Raw genomic sequence first — 27,528 nt, forward strand, 5'->3', positions numbered from 1 at the left:
ATATATATATATATATATATATATATATATATATATATATATATATACATATATATATATATATATATATATATATATATATATATATACATATGTGTGTGTGTGTAATCACGCATGCATACACATCTGTATAATTTAATTACTTTGATCATACTGTTGAATGACTGTACTGTCTGCTATGTTTGTGATAACATTGACGTTAGGTATAACTGCCATGGCTTAATGGTAAATCACATTGATTGTGATGTGTTGGGTCCTGGTGTCGGGCCTGGCCCAGGCGGTATATTGTGTTGCTGGCCAGAACAAGGGCCATTGGACAAAGGGTGAGTACAATACTTTTCAGCTGCGCTTTTCCATTTAACCGCCGATTCACGTCACGCAAAATCCGTCTACATTCTTACTGTGATACATCACCCCAGTTTACATTTAATTGGCATTATATTGTTATACAGCATACAATTAGCAAGATATGCTCATATACGGATTATGCGTCATAAATGGTGTGTGCTGCAGTCGAACCGGCAACATCTGCTCAATAGTCGGATGCTCTAACCACTACACTATTGGTGTTCTGCTTCATTTATATGTATACCCATGGTTCATAGTTACCCTAACACATGCCTCAACACTTCACTACCACAGCAGGCATCCATTTTCCTGTTGGGAAAACCGCACTACTACACATGCGCCATTCCCTACAGCTCTGGAGCCTTGCCACATGTTGACTCACTCAAAGTATGTTCAGACCTCCAAAGCCTATAGTCCTGGCACATACGTGTAGTTGATTGTCAGGGTGTTCATGTGGTTATCCGGGTATAGGCTTGTCTGACTGGGGACTGGGACTGCCCTGTACCTAAATGAAAGTCAGACTTTGAACGTGGACATCATTAGTTCCACTTTTAACGTCCTACCTGTGGTTGGGGATGCAGCGGTGTGCTCACTTCTGGCCAACCTGATATAGCAGCACTAAATATTATGTGGAGTTCTGCTGCTGTTTCCCTTCACATTCGTTATGACTGCTATATAGTGACCATGTTCATTCTTCATATCTACACACACATATGTATATATAAATATATATATATATATATATATATATATATATATATATATATATATATATATATATATATATATATATATATATATATATATATATATATATATATATATATATAAAACTATATGTATATATATCAGTCTGTGCATACACATGCATATACACCTACATGCTCATTTACATTTCCCATACCATTGAATCACCGCCACTTACCGTCACGCATACATGCTTGCATACCCGCTTACGTCTAGGGTTGCCACCTTTTCAAATTGCCAAAGTGGGGCATTTTCAGGACACACATCAGATTTTACAGGCTGACACATACCCACGGTCAGTAAAAAGGTTAGAGCTTTACTTATTTGCCTAAATGAAAGCTTATTCTTGTAGCAGTTTAGTTGCTTATGCTGTTTCTTGTAACATTTAAGTATTTTTACATACAGAAATAACTGTTTTATGCAACTGTTACATGAAATATGGGATATAAGTATTTCCTACAATCACAGGACATTTGCCATTGTATTATTTTTGGTCAGGACACAACTGCCCAAAAAGGGACTATCCCTCGGAAAGTGGGACAGGTGGTAACCCTACTTACATCTGCTTTAAAGCACCTTAATCACCCTATATCCAACTGCCACTATGCGAATATGTAAGGTATATAGTCTTGATAATGCACGTGTGGAGATGTGCATCACGGTCAAGTGTTTAATCCCGGGTCATAGGTTCTGTAGGACCGGCTGGAGGCTGAGCAGTCTTGTGGACAACTACTGTTCATACAACTTGTGTCCAGATGTCTACAGGACTGGACATCGTGTCGTGACACCAAGTCTAATGTTTAGAACAGATACTTATCCCATGAGGGCTATACAAAAATTGTGGGGACGAATGACCTCGATTCTTTTTGCTTTATGAAAATGAGATAGGGTTATACATGCAAGGGATACATATTTTGCAATCCTGAGACTGCCTAGGGTGAGACTGCCTACTAGATATGAGTAGGGGTCATTATGTGCAGATATGGCTGCGCCAAGCTAGCAGCCCTAGTATGGGTGGTTTTGGTGGACGTTCAGGAATGGGGGGTGTGCTGTGCAGAGGATGATAGGTATTCAATTATGTATCCAGGTGTGTTGGGGTTGGATGGCTCAGTTCAGGCCAGACCATTATGTGGGTATGTGCCGGTAATGTTTCTGTACATGCATATCGCACATTTTATTGTTCATATGTTTTTGGGATTGTGTTCTACAGTATGGCCTGTCAGGTTGTACTGCGGATGTAAATGTTTGTTCTTTGGTTTTCTTTCTGATTCACCCACTGCTCCCTCGTACACCTCAAGTTCACCTATTGTGCATCCAACCCAGTCTCCCCTTGGCGAATTATTACATTACCCGTCACCCCCCACCCCCATATTCCACACACACCATCCATCCCTTCTGTGGTTGATGGCCCATGGCACAGTCAACAGAGCACATTGTGTACTCTACATATCTCTGGCACCAATATGGTTGTGAGGACTACCCTAGCATTTTTGATGTTCCATATGCTATACATCATGCACATAGGTACACGCAAATACTTATCTTTCATGACATGGTAGGTAGACCCGGGAAATACCCGTTCATCTTTGGGCTGTCCTGACAAGGACAACTTGGACTGCAAATGGGCAGATATTGGGCGAATGCTCTGACCATTGATACGGTTGCCACCTTTTCATATGACCAAAATGGGACATTTTTGGGAAACACATCAGGTTTTACAGGCCAACACATACCCACGGTCAGTACAAAGGATAATACTTTAGTTTTATGCCTAAGTGTAAGCTTATTGTTGTAGCAGTTTAGTTGCTTATTCTGTTTCATTTAGTTGCTTATTCTGTTTCTTGTAACATTTAGGTATTTTACATACGGAAATAAGTATTGTATGGGACTATTACATAAAATATGGGACATAATTATGTCCTACAATCGCAGGACCTTTAACATTTATAATGGTTTTGGTATAGACACAACTTCCCAGAGGGGGACTTTCCCTCACAATGTGGGACAGGTGGTTACCCTAACCATTGGGCTAGGCTTAGCAATTGGTGGCGCGCTAACACGCTGTGTTTTGCTTCCAGTTGGTATAACTATCGACACTACAATGGAATACGGGCACAGGGTTTTAAATGTCATTTGTTCGAGGGACGGGGACTCAATATTCAGCTACGTGTCTTTGTGTTTACTTTTTATTTTGGTGTTCGCAAAACTGTCTTGTATGCTTTGCATACATTTCAGTATCCATGGACACTGACAGGAGTGATTACTATTAGAGGCAGGCTGTACTAGTCAGCATTTTAGGTTGCGCGTATGCAGCCGACATGTTCACGCCTCAGTGCAGAGCTTAGACACGCCCCCTGCACTCACACACGTTTCCTATGCATGTGGCCATTGTGGCAGCGCGCCTTCATTAATATGCATGTGGTACTGCTGCACCATCTCTACGCCGCACGGTCGGCGCAAGGCTAACGCTGTCCTTGCGCCGAGCTTCATGAATCCCGGGGTTTGTCTGATTTATTGGTCAATGATGTAAACCTTAGCAGTTAGAGCAACCAGTATTCTATTTAATATTTTCCAATGATAGATTGGGCTGTACTATTTGTGGTAAAGTACTTGCAAACATGAGGCTGCAGGAGCAAAATCTTCAACCATATAAAGTAGAAAGTATATTGTTGCACTTATGTTTACTTCAGTTTCATCCACACATCCATTAGACTTATAAGTCAGGCAAAATAACTTTAAATGGACCAGTTCAAACTGAAAAACTGCTATAATTTATTACATGTGTTCATTGCAGCTTCAGGAGACAATTTGTTGGGAGATGTATGAGTTGCCAGAGTTCACTTCTTAATAACAGAATGATATGAGTTACATCCATGACTAATTACCTTCAGTTATATAGCACTCAGAAACAAACAGTAAAGAAACAAACAGTAAATTACACCTACCATCACATCTCTCACGTGCACTGGTGAAATTCACTGCTCCTGAGAGAGCCTTAAATCCAGGTTTGCATAAGCAATAGTAACTTCCGATGGTGTTGTGACATAATGCATTGGTAGGACATGTTCTCTTGTCTTTGCATTCATCAGTATCTGAAATGAGAATGAGATATAAATTTAGGAGGTATTATTTAGAATCCAATGTCTGTTCATTTTTAAAGACACTTTCTTTGCATGATATTTGAAGACATTTATAGATCTGGATATGAAAATGTAGCAAAAAAAACAGATAAATCCCTGCAAGCTTCTCCTTGTATTTTGTATCCTGACTCATATTCTGTCCACCTTATCCATAAATGTTATGCATGAATATATATACAAAAGAATGCATGTGGTAGACTATGTACACATTCAGAATTGTAGCATGATTCCATCCATCCATCCATCTATTCTCAACTTTTTTTTCTTATTTTTGCACATGAGGATAGGGTGTTACCTCAACAATGACAATCATCTTGAGTCAATGTTTATTCAAATGGGGACCAAGCCCTGTGTTGGCTTATAATAATAAAATAGAGTGAATGACTGTATGTCTGCTCTTACACTGAAGTTGTTGTTGTAGAGAGGTTAAGAGAGGTCATGTGATCATGTACTTTACAATAAAAGGAGGAAGAGAGGGTTCCCCTCTTCCATTTTTAACCAGATTGATTGCCTTTACGTGTTTTTATTTTTCCTCTGTAAATGTATGTTTAACCTGGTTTTCTTGCCCTTAAGATGACAGCACCAACAGGTTATGGGCCCAGGAGGGAAGTAGGAAGTCGATGGCATAGACTATGTTTTGACGGAGATAAAAAGAATTATGAGTTGTGGGAGACAGTTTTTGGGACACCTGCGCTTGCTAGGGCTGAAACACGCCATTTTGCAAAATATGCAGCAGGACGCAGAGGATGACAAGAATGAGGAGGAAAGCGACAATGAGAAAAATGAGGAGGCCTATGCAGAACTAATACAGTTCTTACACGACAAAAGTTTGTCCCTCGTCATGAGAAAAGCTGCAGACAACAGTAGAGAAGCACTTCAGATCCTGAGAGACCATTATGCCGGGAAAGGGAAGCGACGGGTAATTAGCCTATACACTAAATTAACTAGTCTCCAGAAGGCTACCAGAGAAAGTGTCATAGACTATATTATTCGGGATGAAATGGCCATTACAGCTTAGAAATACTGAGGAGAAGCTCAGTGATGGATAACTAATTGCAATGATTCTGAAAGGATTGCCTGAAACTTTTAAACCATTTGCAGTCCACGTCACATAACATGATGATAAGTTGATTTTTGGTGAGTTCAAAACAAGGTTGGGAAGCTATGAACATACTGAGAAATGTAATGCCAACGTAAGTAATGACAACATGATGAAAGCGAGTGGCTTTGGAGAAAGAGTAAAAGCAGAGATTACATCCTATAGCTCAGGCCAAAAGGGACACAGGACATGAGAATGCTAGAGAGAATATAAAAGACAGTGGTGTAGTTTGTGCAAAAACACTAGCCACAAGGACAGTAACTGTAGATGAAAGAAGAAAGATAATGTAAAACAAGCAACTGATGCGGATGATCACACATTTGTTTTCAGAATGAATGAGCATCAGATTTGTGGATTAAAACAGAAAGGATTAATGGTGGACACTGATGCCACGTCACACATAATTAACGACCTGAAAAAGTTTAAATACTTTGATGCAACTTTCCAACTGGAATTGACTGATGGGACTAGAACCTGTGGTGTCATGCAGAAGAGAGGTAATGCGGAGGTATGGCTGCTGAACACAGAGGGACTCAAAGTAAAGGTGATGATGACTCGGGCGCTGTACATCCTGATGTATCCACAAAGCATCTTTTCTGTTAAGGCAGCAACGTCCAAAGGGGCCTCGATCAACTTTAAACAAGGACGGGACCAACTCATCTATAAAAACGACACCAAGTTTGACATAATTGAGTATGATAGACTATTATTTAGATACATATGATGAAGAAAACGATAGTGAGATACATTATGTTGCATCTCAGAGCTGTCATGACATTCAAGCATGGCATAAAATTCTTGGTCACTGTAATTTTGAAGATGTGTCAAAATTAGAAAAGGTGGTAAAAGGAATGAAAATTAAAGGTACAGTTGAGAGATCTAACCTAGATTGTGGAACCTGTATGCAAGGGAAATTTGTCCGGAGCAGAAACAGAGAACCAGATGTAAGAGCAAAAACTGTGTTTGAACTATTTCATACTGATTTGGCAGGCCCTACTGAGCCAGTAGCAAAAGATGGCTTTAAGGGCACTTTAGCATTTACTGATGACTACCCAGGTGTAATATTTGTCTGCTTTCTGAAAGCCAAGGGTGACACAGTCAAAGCGACTGAAAAGTTCATTGCAGATTCAGCCCCTTATGGGAGGGTAAAGTGCATCAGATCAGATAATGGCACTGAGTTCATGTAAAAAGACTTTCAAACACTACTAAATAAAAATGCTATAAGACACGAAACTTCAGCACCTTATTCACCCCATCAGAATGGGACAGCAGAGAGAAACTGGAGAACACTGTTTGAAATGGCAAGGTGTATGTTGATAGAAAGTGACCTACTTAAAGAATTGTGGACATATGCAGTAATGACTGCTGCTTTTATTCGCAACAGATGTTATAACTGGCATGTGGGACAGACCCCATTCTTCATATTTACAGGAAAGAAACCTGATCTTTCCAGGATGAGATAATTTGGATCAGTGTGCTATGCATACACACAAGATAAAAAGAAGTTAGATCCAAGATGTGATAAGGGGATCTTTGTTGGATATGATAAAAACAGCCCATCCTATCTGGTCTATTATCCATACACAGGAAGGGTCCTTAAACACAGGTTAGTCAAGTTCATTACTAAGAATGTAACTGAATGCCAGATTCAGACAGGACCCAGAAGTGATGCATGAAGATTTTAATACCAGAAGAAGTGTGCATGTTAAGTCAGAATCAAAAGCTGACAATCAAATCATTAAAGAAATACAAGTAAATCACACTGAATCTACAATAAATGATGTAGACACAAAAATAAGACAGGAAGAGGAAAGGCAGGATACACACTACTCCAAAAGAGAGAGAAAACTACCGGCATACTTGAAAGACTATGAATGTAAAGTTGAAAATGATGATTATGTGATAGTTAATGTTGACTATTGTTACCGACTAATATGCAACACACCACAGAGCTTTAAAGAGGCCATGACTTCATCTAACTCAGAGATGTGGGTCAAAGCTATGAAGGAGGAACTTAAGTCTTTAAAGGAAAACAACACATTCACGCTCACCACACTGCCAGAAGATAAAAATGCAGTGAGGGTCAGGGGCGGCTCGTGATATCGGACTGCCGGACTGCAGCCCTCCCACCTAGAAAAACACAAAAAAAAATCTTTAAAACTAAAAAACAAAACTGGAAAAAAAAAAGCATGAGTCCCAACTCCTCTGCGCATGCGCAGAGGCATTTGAAGACTTCAGACTGCCTTTATCAGCAGTCCGGATAGAGAAACACAGGTACCCAGCAATCATTGCTGCAAGTGCACCCAGGAATCAGTGCAGTGACGACCGCACAGAAGAGGAGGTCCGGACTGCTTCGGCTGCAGGCAGACCTAATAAGGAGAAAGGTGAACTAGAAGACCGAATGAGGACTGAGAGAGGTGAGCTGCTCTTGTGGGACATATTGCGGCTGGATTGCTCCATTTCGCGGGCGGGTTTGGTTGCTGGCTGGATTCATTCAGGAGGTAAGTGGTCACTTCGTTCGTTGAGACATACAGGATGTAGGTGGTCACTGGCTGGATTCATTCAGGAGGGTGTGTGTGTGTAATGCCCCAGTTACTATATACTGGTGGCTAGAGAGAACAAATGGTGGTGGATAGAGATACTCAGGCTTGAACCCTGTACCTTGGATGCAGGTGGCAAGGACCTGAATTCCCTCTCCACCACCATTTCTAAAAAAAATTGCAGATTTTTGCCTCATATTTGTTCTGTTCCTCATAAAATCTATGGTTTCTGTATCTACATTTTTCCTTGCAAAGTCTGTAGTGTAGTGGTGCACTGGTAGCATTGCTGCCTAACAGCTACAGGTTCTCTGGTTTGATTCTTGGGGTGCCTTCTGTGTGAAATTGTTCTAGCAGTTGTCTAAGTTTATAACATGGATATTTGAAATTTGTCCCTATTTTTGGGACTGTATTCCCCCATTATTGGCTTTGTCCAAGTATTTTGTGCTAAGGTTGAGAGTTATCTATGGTGGGAGCTGTATTCATTGAATGTTTGGAGGCTGTACCCCCCCCCCATTACTGGTTTTGTCCACATGTTTTTTGCTAAGAGGGTGAGAGCTATAGTGAGAACTGAATTCACTGAATATGTTTGGGGGCTGTATTCCCCCCATTATTGGCTTTGTTCAGGTGTTTTGTGCCAAGAGGTTGACAGCTATTGGCTTTGTCCAGGTATTTTGTACTAAGGTTGAGAGTTATCTATGGTGAGAACTGTATTCATTGAATGGTTTGGGGGCTGTATCCCCCCCCCATTACTGGCTTTGTCCACATGTTTTTTGCTAAGAGGTTGAGAGCTATAATGAGAACTGAATTCACTGAATATGCTTGGGGGCTGTATTCCCCCCATTATTGGCTTTGTTCAGGTGTCTTGTGCCAAGAGGTTGACAGCTATGCTGAGAACTGAATTCACTAAATGGTAGCCATTTAAGTTTGTCTTCCTCTCTTTTACTAAACAGCTGATTTGGCATAGTGGTATGTTTCTCTGACTGTTTTGCACAGGGTTCCCTGGGTTAAAGACGTGTCAGTGAAATGTATGGTGGTAACACAGCATTTTATTCTAGCAACTTTCCAACATTATACAAGCAATGTTTAAAATGTGTCCCTGGTTTTTGGGCTTTTGCCCCCCCCCCCAATAAATTTCGGCTTTTTCCAAATTTCTTGTGCTGCAAAGTTCAGAGATACAACTGCGTGTCGAGTAGATTTTACAAGGAGCTGAGAGCTGCAGGGGAACAAAACTTTAGTGCTGCTTATTCTAAGTCTGCTTGCATTAATAACACAACAGGTAGTGTACTTGCTTTTGATGCAGAAGGCTGTGGGTTCTATTCCCACAGTAAACAGAGGCAATGCTGATATTGTACTGTGTTGTAAAGTGGGTGGATGCTGCAGTCCTTTTTGGCAAAGATACCTAGAGTAGTAACTATGAACTTGAACCTGTTATCACTTTTCCATACAGTCCCTATTGATATATTACTAGCTTATCATTTGTTTTTATTAATGCATGCAACATAGGCAATTTATTCCTCAAGGGCAACAGGCACTTTATTTGTAGATGAATAAACAGTGACATATAAAGTTGTTTGCTAGCAGCAACCTCTTCATTGTTACAGATTTCTTTAATGTGGAATTATTTAGATGACTTTTACTACTTTAGAGATTGTGCACATTTACTGATACTGGTGGACTGTAGACGGTTGAGTAGACTTTTATGATGGAAATGTTCTGAATTGAGTAGTTTTGTCATTGGTGCATGCATTTTGTTTCATTGTTTACTGGAAAAATGTTCAAAACAATAAATTTAAAATGCCGTCTAACAACTGTACTGTATTGTACAAGGAATATAATTTAGTAGAATCAGGAAGGTGTATCAAAGAGTACATGTATGTTTCATGTGCAAGGGGCCTATGATTTGAAAACAGCCCAAAGTTAATCTTTACCTACCACTGGCAAAATGTATTTTCTTTAAATGTGGGTTTCAATGCTGTTTCATTGAATGTGAGTTTCAAGGGCAGAGAAGTTTTTAATGCTAAGCCTGTTTTCATTGTGAGACTGAGTTGCTTTGTTTAGCAGATGTCTTAGTGTTTGTGCTGTAAAATGCAAAATAAAACTTTCAAATGAAATCCAAATCATCACAGAAGTAAAGCAGTATGCACATTAGTGTTTATGGTAAATGGAGTGAAATAGCCAAGTAATGGATCATTGGAATGGCTGCAGGGGGGAGGGCTCCATTCGACCATGATTTTGTGATGGGGAAGGGCGGCAAACTCAAAGACAGCCCCAGCTGAACTATACCTCCCAACTGTCCAGATGTTCACAGAATGAATAGATTTTTGCTTCTTATTTTTGGTTTGTTCCTCATAATATTTGTGGTTTTCTCATTTAGGAATTAAGTCACTAAATAATGACACACTGAGTTTCAGACTTCATAACCTTCAGAAAAATGCATGCTAAAGTAAGACCTGTTCTATCAACTGTCTCAGTTTATAAAAGAGCAATTTTTAGTACTGTTTATATGTTCCCCCAATATATTTGGCCTTGTCCAGATTTATTGCATTAACAGGTTGAGAGGTGCATGCAAATTGCTTTATAGAATTAGGCATAGCCAAACCTCTCAACTGTCTCTGAATTTGGCTCGAAATGTTGCTCTTCCACTAATAATCCCTCCGCAAAATAGCAATTTTGGAAGAAAACATGGAGGGTTTACAATTAAGAAATAACTGTAATAATCAGAGTTATAGATTACTTTTATTTCAGAAATGCATGTAGATTCTTTTATTTTGTCAGCTGCTCAAGTTAGCAGTACTATTATTAAAAAGTGTCCCTTCTTTGACAGGTTCCCAGCTGTATTGTGTGGCTATTTTATATTTTTGCATCACATTTTGGTCCATTTTTCATAAAATTGTTTTTTTGGCAAATTAGTGGTAAATCATTAAAGACTGAAGTTAGAAAATAATGACAGACATTTGAGTTTCAGATTTCATATCCTTCAGAAAATTCATACCAATGCAAGACCTACTATTCTATTATCTTTCTAAGTTTATAAGAGCAATAGTTAAAATTGTCCTTATTTTTGGGCCTTTGTCCCACTTCTATGTATGGCTTTGCTCTGAGGGTGAGAGGTATGACAAATGTGTCAGGGCCATCACAGTCAGCCAGAGACATTTCAAATTGTGACATACTTGTTGCACCCCACTCCCCCATGTAGTGACTCTGGATGTGTCCAAGCAAGGCAAGGAGCAGTTATGCAGTGTAAATGTGCAGGGTATCCCCCCATCCAAGGTAGAGCACTACAGTAGCTTTTCATCTGTTATTGATTTTGCAGAATAGTCTGGTTTCTGTCATATTTTTGTACTGTTGATTTATGCTTATTACTCAGAAAGTGCCTGCTGCTCTGTGTTTTAAGTAGCAATGCTTTAATGACCATCAGGTAAGCTTGTCTGAGATCATAACATGCAAGTAAGCTTTAATAAGCCTGCCAAAACTGAAGCCTTTCTGTTGTTGCTATGCAGTGAATACTTAACTAGATAATGTATAAGCGTTGGGTATTGAAATGCATATGACAGTATTTGTAATAAAGGACAGGATTACATTATTTTAAGAAGCTCATTACACTTGTTGGAGACTTCCAGTGATCTCTGAGGGCTTTACCCGTAAACTAAACAGAATGCCATTCATGTGTGGTCCATAACCTGTACAGTAATCCTTTAAGCAATGTATCTTGAGCTTGTTTCTTGTTTGCTTTTCATTTTTTACTTTGATCATGTTTTCTCCATGAAACAAGTAGATAGTTGTCAGGCAGCAGGTCTTTTTTGGATAAGAAACATTTTTACAAGTGGGGGCATCACAGAGATTGCTACTTTCAGCATGTTACTTGATACTTTAATAAAGCTGAATATAAATTATAATTAGAACTGCAGTGCAAGGAGAAGCGGTTTGAGTTGAGTGCTGCTTGTTTTTCTTATACTTGATTTTGACTGGCATTCCAGTAATGTATTTAAAAAGTAATTTATTTTTTCATGCCTCTCAACCTTTTTGTTTCCATCTAGATATTAAGTAAACTGTCAAGCTGTCGATGCACTGAAATATTTTTATTCTTTTATACTTCATTTGTCTTGATTGGACTCTCATAATGTGGGTTTGGCACCCAGGGCAGCATATTTAATTAAAGTTTAGATTTTGTGGTTTTGAGCATAGCTCCTCCTCTTTCTACTTGTCTGCACCCCCTTCCCATTGATCCCACCCATTCGGCTATCTCCTGCAGCCCCCCTTTGATTTGAAGTCACCAGCCGCCACTGGAGGGGGTAGGTGGGTTTTCACTGTAAAAGATAATGCAAATAATACTGAGACTTACAAAGCCAGATATGTGGCTAAAGGCTACAGTCAAGTTGCTGGTATAGACTACAATGAAACATTTGCACCAACTGCAAGTATGACATCTGTACGAAGTCTAATAAAGATGTCAGCTCACTATGATTTAGAGATGCACCAGATGGATGTAGAAATGTCCTATTTACATGCTCCTATTGACTATGAGGTGTATATGGAGCAACCTGAAGGTTTCAAAAAGAAATCAAATAATGATGAAAAACTTGTTTGTAAACTGAATAAGTCATTGTACGGATTGAAACAATCAGGACGTAACTGGAACAAAATGTTGCACGATTATCTTTGTAAAAATGGTTTCGTCCTATGCCCGGCAGACCACTGTGTGTACACTAGACAGGCTGAAAATGAGAAAACAGTCCTAATTATATGGGTTGATGATCTCATTATAGCAGCTAGTGACAATGAATCACTGAAAGATGTAAAAGAAATGCTCAAAGCTAAATTTAAAATGAAAGATCTGGGAAAGCTAAGACATTTTCTAGGCATTGACTTTACCCAGAATAATAGTGAAGTAAAGATGAACCAAAAGAGGTACATCACAAAAATTCTTGAGAAGTTCGCTATGTCTAATTGTAAAGTAAGAAGTACCCCTTCTGAACAAAAAACAAACTTTGAATGTGACAGTGAGTCTACCAACCCAAGAAAATATCGTGAGCCTGGGGGTAGTTTGATATATGTTATGACATGTACAAGACCTGATCTTAGCTGGATTGTAAGTAAACTTTCACAATATTTGTCACAACCGAGTGAATCTCATTTAACACTAGCCAAACATGTGCTAAGGTACTTAAAAGGTACACTGGACAGAGAGCTGTGTTATAAGAAAAGTGAAGAGAAACTTCAGATTGTTGCCTACAGTGATGCAGATTGGGCAGCAGATCAAAACTATAGGCTTAGTACAACAGGTTATTGCTTTAGCCTTAACAGAGACTGGCCTATTATTTTATGGAAATCAAAGAAACAACAAACTGTGGCTTTATCTACATGTAAGGCAGAGTACATGGCATAACAGGAGAGCTTGTACCTTGTGCAGTTGCTGAGTGGAATGGATGGAGAGTGTAAATGTGTGCCAGTAACAATATTTGAGGACAGTCAAGGAGCAATCGCTTTGTCGAAGAATCTAGTAAGCTGACAGAGATATAAACATGTTGACATTAAGTATCATTTTGTTAGATCAGCACTTAATGATGACAAAATAAGCATTGAATATTGCCCAACAATGGACATGGTTGCAGATATCTTTACTAAACCTGCTACAAAATTGAGAATTGAAAGGTTCATATATTACATATTTGGAATGTGAAGAAAAGTTATCCAAAATTACAGCGTAAGAGCAAGTGGGGGTGTTGGCTTATAAAATTAAAGAGCGTGAATGATCGTATGTGTGCTCTTACACTGACATCGTTGGTGTAGAGAGGTCAAGAGAGATCATGTGATCATGTACTTTACAATAAAAGGACTAATCGAGGGTTGTTCCCCTCTTCCATTTTTAACAACATTTTCAACACACACACACACACACACACACACACACACACACACACACACACACACACACACACACACACACACACACAGACACACACACAAACACAAACACAAACGCACACACACCTATAGACAATTTAGAGTGTCCAATCAATCTACAACTTCTTTGGAATGTGGTAGGAAACTGAAGCACCCAGAGGAAACCCACACAAATGTAGAAGGGACATTCAGACTCCTCAGAGAAGCACCCCAGCTGAGAAGCGAACAAGAACATTTCTTGATTACCCACTGTATCACTGGGCTACCCTATGATTCATAACTCCAAATGGCCTCAATGTTCTACAGCACATTCTGGTAACGCTACCTCTGTTATAACAGTCTGAAAGTGCACAACCAGTTTCTACCTTCAGTTGAGTTACATTATCTGTCTCTTATGCTAAGACACCTTGTTAAATAAGTTAAATGTCCTGAGGGTTCTTTAGATGATGCATTTCAGGATTGTTATTTAAGTATATTTCATTTATGTCTGTCATGTTAAGCTATACATGTTTTAGAACTATTTGTGATTTGCAGTGTATAATATGAAGGACAAATATACCAGTATAAATTATTCATCCTTTGTGAATTACAATGAAGTATCTGTATGTTTAGTACACAATGCATCTGTCTCTACACCTGGTGTGTACAGTGCACACAGCACATTATTGAATGATAATGCTATACCTGCTACACACCCCTATGGTACTGATAGCAGGAAGGCAACAGATGTTGCTGAAGACCACAATATCTCTGCCAGTTAACAGGGAACGTAATGATAAGGAGTGTGCTGTGAATTTTCATTTAAGATAGCCAGTGATAGAAACTATTTGTCAGATGCATGACACCACCATCTCCAGTGTACTGCTTAATTATTTTTACAGATATATGCACAGTGTCTAATGATTGAGTTGGCTGCATAACTGGTACTATGTGCCATTGTCCAGACTGTCATCATGTCTGCTCCACTGTACAAAGTACAGTATCAAAATGGAAGTCGGAGATGGTGGCACATAATCAGGTTTTCCAACTCCCCTGTCACAGCAGTGTAAGTCTCAGATAGGTTTCTGCAATTTTTCCCCAAAACAGTAAAGCAGGCCTCTTATAATTACATAGACTATTGCATATACCTTACATATGTGCAAAACTCATTGATTGATTTCATGTGTCTGTGAACTGATGAAGATGGAGGGGACCCTGATTTGTATATCATTTCCATACCTGGACCCACCCTTATACACAACTGAGTATACACATGTGGATTAAAGTAATGGGGAGTTTATGAATTCCACAGGGTGCTGGTTGGAAGTTTTCTGGTATACAAACCCTAATAATTTGCATGTATTGTTTAGGAATCCCACCCACTACTCCATACATAGAACCATTAGTGGATATTACATGAGAGTGAATAATAAGGCCTAAGTTACTTAAAGCACAGAGACAGTGATAGTCCTTTGACATTTAGTCTATACCAGTGAGTCATAGACCACAATATAACAGATCCCAAAGAAGTATAATTTCACTGCAAATATCAGCATTACCTATGCTGTCAGTATCTGATTAGTTTCAGTTTTTTTCCCAGGAAATAACATTGCAGCTGCTATCCTGACTTAACACCACTTTCACTGAGAGCCACTGAAGTACCATTTACAACTTAATTCGGTGAACAGTGAACAGTTGATTTTTCCTCTAATCTGCAAATATCAGATCAACTGTAGACATATTTATCTGCATGTCTAACATACTATCATACATCTTTTCCTTATATCTATTTAACTGACTCTTTGGTGAAAAAAATCTTTAGTAAGCATTGTGAATTCCTCTTAACAAACCACATATCATCACCTTGTAGTATATATGATTTTGTGCTTTGATGACAACCACAGTAACTGAATTAACGTGTGAGTTATGAGCAAAACTCTGATAATCTGGAGTCATTCTGAGTCTGTACTTTTCTTTGAAAATAAAAAAAATATATTGCATTTCTGCTGCAGTACTGCCTCTATTTTGTTTGCCTTTCTGAGCAACATGAAAGACATAGTGAACTTTTCTTTAAGCCTACTTTAAAATTATGAGGAAGACAGAGTTACAGCAAGTAGCAGTGTTCCCATCATCTATCATTTCTAAATGAATTGTGCTGAAGCTTCACTGTTCTTCATCAATTGGTTTACAAGCTGACTCATGTCCAGCTCACCAATTTTCTTTTCATTTTATATTTTTGCCACAACACAAACTAACCACCAGGGGTCTCACAGTTGTATTCAAGGTCCTTTTCACTGAAAGTCACCAGAAGAATTTAGGCAATAGCCTTTTGTAAGGGGCTCCATTCAAGTGGGCATGAGGGGGTTTGTTGTCCTTTGCAGTATTTCATCTGTGAGAACAGTGTTGTTATATTTGCTCAAATAACCCACAGTGGTGATTTATGCATTTGCATCACCACAGGGTGTGCCTGCCTGTGCTCTTTTATCTGCCTGGGTATGCTTGTACACATTTGTCAATGCTTATGTTTTCCCCATGATTATGATGAGCCTCAGCTCTCTATCTGGCATTCTGTCATTACAGAAGTGGCATGGACCAGGTGGGATAGCCACACTTCCCTCCAGTGTTAGTGCAGTTTCTGAGTCTGTTCTTTTTGTGACAACTCACATTTAATAATGTAATCTGTATTTTTACTCTAAACATTTCTTTTAATTAACAGTGAGCAGTGGCTAGAAACTGTGGCATCTGAGCCAGACAGACCATAACTTGAAAATTAGTCACTAGTTAACTTTGCTAGTGAAATATCAGACTGAAATTTGATTATGCCATTGGATAGCTTTGCTACTGAAATCTGAAATCAAACTGAAATTTGTATCAGATATCAAAAATATTTCATCTATACTCAGTTAAGTATGCAGTGGAGCCACATTTGTTTAGTGCATTATTGAGCAAAAAAGAGTGCAGAAATGTTGGTCATTTTCAAAAGACAGCTAACACTATGGCCATTGATCTCCAGGGAGTATATTCAATTTTATTTCTCTCTCTCTGCTAGAAATACTGTTGATGTCTTTCTGGAAGCCCCTGGTATTTAAAAATAAGAATGTCTGTAATCAAATGTAATACATTTGACCTCAATATGATGAAGAGATGAATAAATTCATAACTAATAGCCATAACAATATACATCATGTAGTTCCTGTCTGTCACTCACACACACAAATACATACACACGCACGCATACACACACACACACACACACACACACACACACACACACACACACACACACACACACACACACAGATGTTTTCAACAATTGCAACCACTTTATTTACTATATAATAATCAGATACCTGATCGTAATCAAATCGAATAAGAAATATTTAAATGACAACCAGTGTGCTATAAGCCAGATCTTTTCTTTTAGGTCCATATAGTGCACCAAATTATAACAGGCCTTTTTTTATTTTATGCATTTGTTAACCTTGTAAGGCAAATTTAAGCAACATTCTCTTTCAAGGGGTAACCTGGAAGTACAATTTCATTAACTGACTTGCTCAAAATCACATAGTGGAGATATGGTAGAGGATATATTCAAACTACCTACCTTGGGCTAACAGGATGGAGCTCATTTGCAGACTTCAGCCTTAAACATCTGAATTAATTGCCAAAGAATACCTATGACACACACACACACACACACACACACACACACACACACACACACACACACACACACACACACACACACACACACACACACACCTTTGTGCCTACCAACTACAGCCACTTTATTAACAGTATATACCTCAAGTATCTCACTGTGACCAAATAAATTAACTAATACATAAATACTAAGCAAAGAGATAGATTTCTTTTTTTCCTGTCAGGCACATATTGTGCAGCTCATTTCCACCTACTCCAAAAATGGTTATACCCAGCAACCAATTTATTGATATTCTCCACCTCAGATGTTAAGTTATAGGTTCATAGGTGTGTACTAGGTTAATGGCCCTGGAGCCTTTACAAGCCTAGCCATAGGATTACTCTGGCATCGTGCCACCCGACCTTAGTTCCCAGTGCCTCTGTCGAGTAGAGCCACTGCAGCTATCCCAAGGGTGAATTTTCTATTTCCCATCCACTCATCAAGAATTCTCTTGAAGTGGGTCAGCGAGGTGCTCTGCCTGACATGTATGGGAAGTCTATTCCATAGCATGGGCAGTCTCTGGGTTATGAACCTGTCCCTCCAGTACATTCTGTTGACTGTGGTAATGAGGTTGAGGTCTCTGGAGCATGTGGTGTGGAGGGTTTGGAATGTCTTTAGATGTAGCATTTCTAACAGAGCTGGGTCAGCCATGGCTTTGTAAGTCAAGCAGAGATCACCTCAAGTAGGCAATATGAGACAGAGAATAGATGTCGTTTTTGAGTCTGTCCATATAGGACAAGTGTTTAAGGCTTAGGATCCTCTTTGTGAGGTATGTTTGTGGCCTCTCCAGTTGTTGCAGGTGTCTAGCGAGGTACATGCCAAATGGGGTATTGTACTCGATGATTGGCCTAATGAGGGAAGAGTAGAGGGAGACAATGACTTCTTTCTTCCTGGATGCAAAACCTTACTAATGAGATGTGCCACAAAGAAGGATTTTCTGACCACAGTGGCAATGTGGAGATCAAGAGAGAGGTTGCTGTCAACCTGTGTTCGCAGATCTCTTATAATGCCTTCTGTGTTCAGTGGACTACCATCGATGTGGTAATTCACGGGAACTGTTTTTTTCCCAAAAGGAATGACGACACATTTTTTGGCATTGAGCTTAAGGTCATGGTTCGGACACCAGTCGGTCTCAGTGAGGCCATTCTGTAGAATGTGAACATCACTTGGGGAGTTAATAATAGCTCCCAACTTGCAATCGTCTGCAAACTTTGTCAGCTAGAGTTCCTTCGTGTTGGCCTGGACGTCAGAGAAGTAGATACCAAACAGGAGAGGACCCAGGACCGAACCCTGTGGGACTCCACTCGTGACAAGTTGGCAGTCTGTCTTGGAGTCAGCTACTTTCACACTGTGGGTTCTATCTGTGAGCCAGTTTGCAACCACCTAGTGATATAGGGGTCGATGCCTACCTTAGTTAGTTTTTCTATGATTCATGAGTGGGGAATGGTATCAAAGGCCTTGGCCAGATCAAGGTTGGCTGTATGAACCACCTTGCCTTCATCCACAGCTCTGTTGATTGACTCAAAGAAGTCAACCAAGTTGAGCAGGCATGATCTACCTTTCACAAAACCAAACAGTGTGGAATCCAGAGTTTGGAGATTCCCTATATCCTTGTTTATTATCAATAAAAAACTAAATACATATGCAAATAATCACCACAGAGATATTAATCAGTTCACTGATAGATACATCAAACATGTACACAAACACACATACACACACACACACACACACACACACACACACACACACACACACACACACACACACACACACACACACACACACACACACACACACACACACACACACACACACACACACACACACACACACACACACATACAACTGCATATGCACTTTAACTCCCATTACTTAATTATTAAAAATATATATCATCCTACAGGCTGGAGCTAGATAGCAGTAGCAGGCAGCTGAACATGATCACTGTCACACAGCATATTATAGTATTGTCATTCATTAAAAAATTATTTAATGAAAAAAAATGCCTCACTTTGCCTGAGTTAGCCCACATACCTGTTCAGCTTTCTTTCCACTAGAATCTCAAGCTACCTCAGGAAACAGGCCTCTGATACAGGCTGAGCCAATAGAACTGGGAGCCTGATGCTTTATCCAGCAGCACAACCTGCCTCTGTTGAAGCATCATTTTGCACTCAGAAATGGCATGAACAGCTTTAATAAGGCATACTTTTCTTGTCCCACTTAGAGCTAATGTTAAAATGCTGGGCCTATTGCAAATCCAACATTATTTACATGAATGTTTAATTAAGAAACAATAATGAGAGACCTTCAAACTTGTCATTAGGAATATAAGGCCAACCATAAATTTAGGACTGTCACTAATTTAAAATGAGATTAAAGTATAAATAACAACTCCGTACTGCACTTACCTCTAACAGTAGCCTTTTCTCTGACACTGAGGACGTGGCTAATATTTTTCCTGACAAATTCTCTTTCGACCCCACTTCTTCTTCCCCCTCAGTGTTTCCTGATGATTCCCACACACTCATATACACACATTTTCCCTAACAAAATCACTTTGTATCAGCTTCTCTTGTCAAGTTTCAAAATTAAATATCAATTGCCTGGGTCTTGACAGTAACCGTAGATGTTTGTTAAGAACTATGAAGTCCCATCTAATAAACCTGCTCCATCATCCAACAACTGGATTTTGTCCACTGACTTCATCTCCAGAGTTGGAGAACAACTGTGTAGTACTATTACATAAAATATGTCCATCTACTGAACCTAGAAGTCACTGGTCTATTAGTTTCTCTGGTATTCTTTACATGGTTATCCATATTATTGTATCTGAACTTAAAAACATTACAGTTGGCCTTATTTCCTTGGATACGAGCCAGTTTGGCCTTGTAAATGTCAAGCCATGCCAGATCAATCTGGATGAGTTCAATGAAAGAGTTATGATGACATGTATAAGGGGTATACAGCCCTTCTCTCCTAACAGGACTCTCCCAACACACCATTAACCTATACATACTTTGCTGAACAGGTAACTGTCTATCTACCAGAACCCATACAATTAAAGTCAGGTGTGCTTGCTCTACACAGAAAAATATTTTCAGTTTTCACTGCCCTGTCTGTCCTCACTGACCTTCTCTTTGGTGTATACTACCATGTCTACCAGTCACTGCAGAAGGACGTTTGACATTTATGTCACAAAATATATGGCAGTTAGAGCAAAGGAATGTCTGTAAGTGAGGTGTTAAAAAGCTATTTACTATGGTAAAGGGTTTGATTTTCTTACCATTTGTTTTCTTCTATGTGACCTTGAATAAGTCATATAATCAGACTAGTCTTTGAGGCAACTGGGAAACAGGTTTAGGTTTTCAGTGGTTTTGTGGACCACATGCATACCAGTGAATTTCTTTAGTATGAAAGCTGATATCAACAGGGAGCAACTAAACAAGATTGTGATGACCATAAAATGAGGACAGTTTTCATATCCCATTCTGATACTTTAGTTGTCTAGCAATGTCTATAACAAGAAAAAAAAATGTTTGGTGTATTAATCATGGGCATAACCACTATGCCAAAAAATGTATTGTTTCCATTTGTGAATCTTGAATCAGTTCCACTTATCACATTCATAATGTTCTAATTAAATCTGAGACAGCCCTCTGGAAACCATACTGTTCCTTGAATTACCATATCACTGTGGTTATTAGAAAATTCTTCATCCTTGCATAGTCCATCCTTTGTGGTATCTCCTGAAGGTTTAAAGTATAGTGCTGCTTTATTCCTTCCTTATTAAATGACATCACAGCTCAAGAAGCTTCAAAGTTTCCTCACAAAAAATATCTCAGGTCTCAGTGTACACAGCTACTCTGACAGACTAACAGCCATATATCTCTGTTCAGCATCATGCAGGCCCCTGAGGAATGATCACTGCTTAGCTTTCCATGCTACGAACAACATAGTACTCTTTAAACTTGTTCACCTAAACAAAGCTGTGATAAAGCAAACATTCATTGCAGAGACCTAAAACTATACTGCTCCAGCAATAACACGAGCTAGTGTGACAGATACCTAACCCAAAATATTTTCCATTTTTGAAATACAAGAACAAAGGATGTCTTGTGAGTTTTCTTTTCTTCAGCCTCCCTAAGTCCATTGACTTAGTCAGTAACTCCTTGCTAATTGCCTCCCAACCTATAACAGGCATCAATAACCGAGCTTTAAATAGAGGATTCTGATATGGTTGTCAGTCATAACCCATTTATTATATGTCAAAACATGGATGACAAGAAATTCACCTCTTGAGTGAAGCTTAGTGAATGTTGTCAGAAAGGAAGTGTAACAGACTCCCTTATGTCTATACTTACCTTGCCATGCCTCTAATCTCTCCAGACTTTCACAGAATGTTCAGATTTTTGCCTCATTTGTTTAGTCTATTTCTCATAAAGTCTGTGGCTTTCAGACAAATCATGAAGGACTGAAGTCAATGAATGATGTCATACATTTGTTTCAGAGTTTTTTTCTTCTGAGAAAATGCAGGTAAACACATATCATGTTATTCTATTTACTTTATAAATTTGTAAAAGGAAGGGGCACCTTATCAGTATGGACAGCTGACAGAACCAAATCTTTTATTTTGCTATTGTCATTTGCTGGGCTGTACTGGCAGATTTTACAGTGTAGCACTAAACCCAGTCTTAACCACTTAAGCTAAACTTAAGTTAACAACCTTAGCTACTTAACATTTGTTAAGATTGGGTCTTGCTCCACTGTAGCACTTAACTAATTTGTCTTTATAGACCATCGGAGCATAATCATTCAGCTGCATGCACTATAATGGTTTACTACTTTGCAAACATGGTGACAGTTCAAAGTACAAATCAAGTCCACTCTATTTATTGTCAGTACCTCTTCTAAAATGAGTCACATAAGGCTCAGTACTGTCCCTGGTTCTATTTTACCTGCATATAAATAAACTCCTAATAGATCTTTCTATAATTTTCTATGTAGATGACATAGCAATATACATATCTAGCTTTTCTACAACACCCATCAAAAGTGATCTATAAAAATTATGTGGACATTTATTTATTTATTTATTTATTTACATTTGTTGACCAGGAGTGCGCGACTGGACGTAGGTCCATTTTCAGCAGAGGCCTGGGGAGGAAAGCTCCACAGTTAAAATAAACAGACAGTAGTTACAATTGGATTACATAGCAATTAACAATTTAACATAGCAATTACTTACAACGAATTTACAGATGAAGAACATAGTACATCAGTAGACAACTAGAATCTTTATCTGTGAAATACATAACAGACATTAACAAATGTTACAATAAGAAGTTCCTGCTGTATAATAAGTACTAGGCTTATGAGCATCTGAGCTTGCTATAATCAAGGTAGATAGTGGAGTGGAAAGAAAGGTAATGGTCGGATGGGGTGGGTGATATTAGAGTGGGAGTTGCAATGGCATAGCCAACATGTTTTTAGGTGCACTTTTAGTAAAGTTTTGAAGTGGGTGCATGATGGTATAGAAGTCATTGTGGGTGGGAGGGAGTTCCATAATTTGGCTATGGTGCAAGAGAATAGTGCTTCACAAGCAGAGTTATTGGCTTTAGTGATCTGCAAGTGATTTTTGTTGCTGGATCTTAGTGGTCTGGTGGTGCGATAGGGTTGGAGTAGATTCTGGAGGGATGGGACATTTAGTGAATGGTTTACTAGTTTGTGGGCGAGTGAGAGTTGATACCACTAAAGGAGGTGAGGAAGTGCAAGCCAGCCCAGTTCAGCAAGTGAGAGACAGTGTTGACTATGGTAGGATGCCCCTCTGGTGAATTTGGTGATTTTGTTGTAGCAGGTCTCTAGCTTGTTTAGATCGCATTGCCTTAGGTTGGTATATATTGGAGAGGCATAAAGTAGGGTGGAGATAAGGTGGGAATTTGCTACTGAAATCTTTGCTGCTTTGGTGAGAAGTTGCTTATTTCTGTATAATGCTCCTAGTATTTTGTGGACTTTTTTTATGGTCATGGATATGTGAATGCCAAATTTTAGTTTATTGTCTATTTCCACTCCTAGCAATTTGGTGTGTTCAGTTGGGTATATAGTGGTGTTGTCATTTGCTGTGATGTTAAAGTGAGAGTTGTTTTGAGTATGTTTGGTAGGTTGGAAGATGAGTAGTTTAGTTTTGTTTGGGTTGAGTATTAAATGGGCATCGGATAACCAAGTTTCAACAGAGGAAAAGGCTTCCTGTGTGACTTTCTGCAGTTTGAGTAGGGACTGAGTCGAGCAGATGATGGTTGAGTCATCTGCATATTGTATGAGTGTGCCATGTTTGGTGGCAGAGGCTAGATTATTGGCGTAAACAGAGAAGAGTAGGGGTCCAAGGATGGATCCTTGGGGAACCCCTATGAAGACAGGTAGTTGGGGAGATATGTCATTTTGCCATACAATGGATTGTCGGCGGTCAGACAGGTAACTCTGAAACCAGTTGGTGACTGATTGAGAGAAGGATAGGTTATTGAGGACAGAGATAAGTTGTTTGTGTGGGACCATGTCAAATGCTTTAGATAGGTCTAAGAAAGTAGCAGAGGAGAGATAGCCATTGTTTTTATGCTGAAGGATAGTGTTAGTAAAGGAGAGTAAGGCAGTGGTGGTGCTATGGTTTGGTCGAAAACCATGCTGAGTATTGGAAAGGAGGTTGTTAGTAAGGAGGTAGTCTGAGACCTGAGAGTGTATGCATCTCTCTAGTATTTTGGATAGTGGAGAGAGAATAGCTATGGATTGGTTAGTTCTGTGGAGGGTCCGCCTTTGTGGAGGGGAATTATATGTGATACTTTCCACAGTGTGGGAACGTAACTTTCTGACAGAGATCGGTTAATCAAGATGGATACTGGGTAGGCCAGAGCATCAGCTGCGATTTGTAGGTATTCGTTTGGGAGGTTGTCTGCTGCTAATTTGGTGGGTTTAAGTTTAGTTAAGAGTTGTTTTATGTTGGAGGTAGGTACAGGAGAAAAAGAGAAGGCATTGGGGAGATTACTAGTTGAAGGTGTGGGTTGGAAGGGAGGGGGGTTGTGTTGTTTAGCTAGTGATAGTATGGTTTGTGTGAAGTGTGTGTTGAATGAGGTAGCAATATTTTCTGAGGAGTAAAGGATGTTAGGAGGAAGGGTACTGACTTTAATTGGGTGGAGGATGGAGTTTATGGAGGACCAGAATTGTTTGGGGCTGTGTTGTGAGGAGTCTAGGGCAGACTGGTAGTATTGGAATTTGTCCTGTTTTATTAGCTTTTTGACTATTGCGTAGTTCTAGGAATTTCTGTCTAGTTGAGGGGGTTTTGGTTTTGCGCCATTGCTCCCAGGCTTTATCCCTGTTTTTCATTTCTGACTTAGTGGTTTTCTGTAGCCATGGGGAGGGTTGTGCTTTGGTTCTGGAAAGTCTTTTGGGGGCATGGTAATTAAGGATGCTCAGGAAGATAGTATTAAAAAATTCAACTGCGTCATCAAGATTGAGGTACTTTAGAGGATGCCAGTTACATTCTTTGAGGGATGAGATGAATGTGAATGGGTTAAAGTTTGTTTTTTTATGTATTTAACAGTAGATGACAGGTTTAGCTAGGTATAGGTATTTTTTGAGTAGGGATGTTGGGGAGTGATCACTGAGGATATCTGATAAGCAGCCTGTTATATATGATTGGGGGCTCTTACTGACTAGTATCCAATCCAGGGTAGTGTGCTTGCTGGAGTTTTTATTTATCCTGGTTGGCGACTGGACTAGTTGGGTGAAGCCATGAAGGTTTACATGATGGGTTGGATGGTTGCCAGAACAGGATTGCCAGTCAATATTGAAATCACCTAAAATGATAGTTTCTTGGGTGAGATGGTGGGTAGACCAGCTGAGGAGGTTTTCTAGTGGAGGGATGTTTTGGCCAGTTGGGAAGTAGCATCCAATTATGTTGATGGTTTTGTTTTGGTTTATTTTGAGGTTGTTATATATTATTTCTTCATTGCCTATTTGTGGAGCTGATGATTTTAAGATCTGGATGTTTAGATGCTGTTTAAATATTATAGCTACACCGCCTCCTTTCTTGTTTAGCCGGTCTACTCTTAGTATGCAGTAACCGGAAGGGAGTATTTGCTCACTGGTAATGGGAGGTTTTAGCCAGGTTTCTGTCAGGATGACTATATCTGGGGAGTACAAGTCTATGGTGGCATGGAGTTCATGGACTTTGTTGGATATACTTCTAATATTTAAGGTTAGTAGAAGGAAGTCACTTGGCTTTCTATTGGCTGTAATATGGGAGAAGTTGTAGTTTCTAGTCTGATTATGAGGATTGAGGTTGGAGATGGCAGGGCCAGGGTTGGGGTGGATGTCTCCACTTAGAGCTAGTTTTGATATGCATGAGGTTATTAGTTTTCTCAGTTTTTTATGTGTTTGTTTATAAGGGAAACTTTATGATTGTGCTCTGTGGGTAATAGGTATGGTGGGAGGGTTACTCTGTTAAGTTGTAGGGATGCTTTATGTTTGAGTAATATAGTTGGTAGAATATGTGGGGGGTGCATAGGAATGGTTCTTGAGTTGGTGGGAGGGGAGCTGAGTGAGGGTGAGACATGAATGGTGGTGCGAGTAGTAGTACAGTGGTAGTGGTTGAGTGGGGGAATGATGGAGCTTTGGTGGGATGTAAGATATGCAAGGAGAGTGCATGCAGTGAGCATAGGTAAGGTATGCTTGTACATGTTAGTTGAGGAGGTGTGATAGTAGTGGGAAGATGGAGGAGGTAGTGTTGGGTTAGCGCTGTGGTTGGCTATTGGAAAGATGGGAGTGGTTTGTGAGTGTAATAAAGGTGGGACCACTGGGGGCAGGAGAGAGTAGGGGGCAGCATGAGGAGCGAAGCAGGTAAAGACCCTGTTAGTTGCTCTTATGAGGGGGCTGGAAACAATCAGTTAACAGAGTTAACTGATAAATGAACATATGATAGTGGCAAGGGTGGTTGTAGTTTTAAAAATGGTGCCTGCCACAGGTAATATTTATTAACTTTGGGATTGTCTTAAGGTAATAAACAGGGAAGGGGGAGGGGAGAACAAGGGTGTGAGCAGGCAGTTCTTTATACTGCTGCTAGTGAGCCAAAGCAAAGACAAGTTTGTGTTTAAGAAACAATCACAATTGATCAAGGACTGCTCTGAAACTGTAAGTCATTTCTTAACCATTTCTCAGGTGGAAAAACAGGATAACCTTGTATCAGTAGGCTACTGTGGTCTCAGTTTAAATTAACAAACACACAGTATTGATCAGTTATGGATACTATTTGCTAACAGAAGGTAATAAGAGAGAAAGTGGAAGATGAATATGTGTGTGTGTGTGTGGGGGGGGGTGTGGGGGGCTGCTTACAAGCCAAAGCAGAGTGCTCTCCTGGGGAAAATGAATATTGGCTCAAACAGGTAGACACATACTCAAAGTTAACTTTAGCTGTTTGCAGACAGTTCAGACCCGGACTGCACTTTTCTTATAAGAATGATAAAGGTGGTACCACAGTTGAATACTTAAGAGTGGTGTTAGGTTCAAAGTTAACTTTAGCTGTTTGCGGCCAGTTCAGACCCGGACTGCACTTTTCTTATAAAGAATGATAAAGGTGGTACCGCAGTTGAATACTTAAGAGTGGTGTTAGGTTCAAAGTTAACTTTAGCTGTTTGCAGACAGTTCAGAGCCGGACTGCGCTTTTCTTATAAGAATGATAATATTCTCAAACTGGCTACAGAAGCATAAGCTAATTCTTAAAGCCAAACCCCCCAAACTATCCTATTTGGGATATCTGAAGGGTTATCCAAATGCCAGGCAGTTTGTCTGTTATTCCAAAGAAATAAGATCCAAGTGAAACAGTTCAGCATTTTAGGTATCTTGGAATATGGTTAGACACAAACTTCATCTTCTAATACCATGTCCAAATCACTATATGAAAAGTAAGCAATCCTCCATTTCTTGCCACAGAAGGAAAGCAGCAACTGGAAGAAGCATCCTTCTTACAAAATTAGAATATGCCCTAACACTCATTTCTTCCACCAGAAAAAAAGTACTTAA

The 27,528-nt window shown here is 39.5% G+C and overlaps 1 protein-coding gene across 1 annotated transcript in view; it reads right to left on the reverse strand.

The window, feature by feature from the left end:
* Nucleotides 1-27,528, reverse strand: part of LOC122810707 (adhesion G protein-coupled receptor E1-like) — a 160,980-nt gene that overhangs the window by 75,067 nt on the left and 58,385 nt on the right. Inside the window, exon 3 of the mRNA XM_044082271.1 lies at nucleotides 4,041-4,187. Within this exon, the coding sequence (XP_043938206.1) occupies nucleotides 4,041-4,187 (147 nt within the window). The remainder of the gene's footprint in view (nucleotides 1-4,040; nucleotides 4,188-27,528) is intronic.

Source organism: Protopterus annectens, chromosome 9.part0 (genome assembly GCF_019279795.1).
Source record: "Protopterus annectens isolate FY-2018-M chromosome 9.part0, PAN1.0, whole genome shotgun sequence".
NCBI classification, from domain to species: domain Eukaryota; kingdom Metazoa; phylum Chordata; order Ceratodontiformes; family Protopteridae; genus Protopterus; species Protopterus annectens.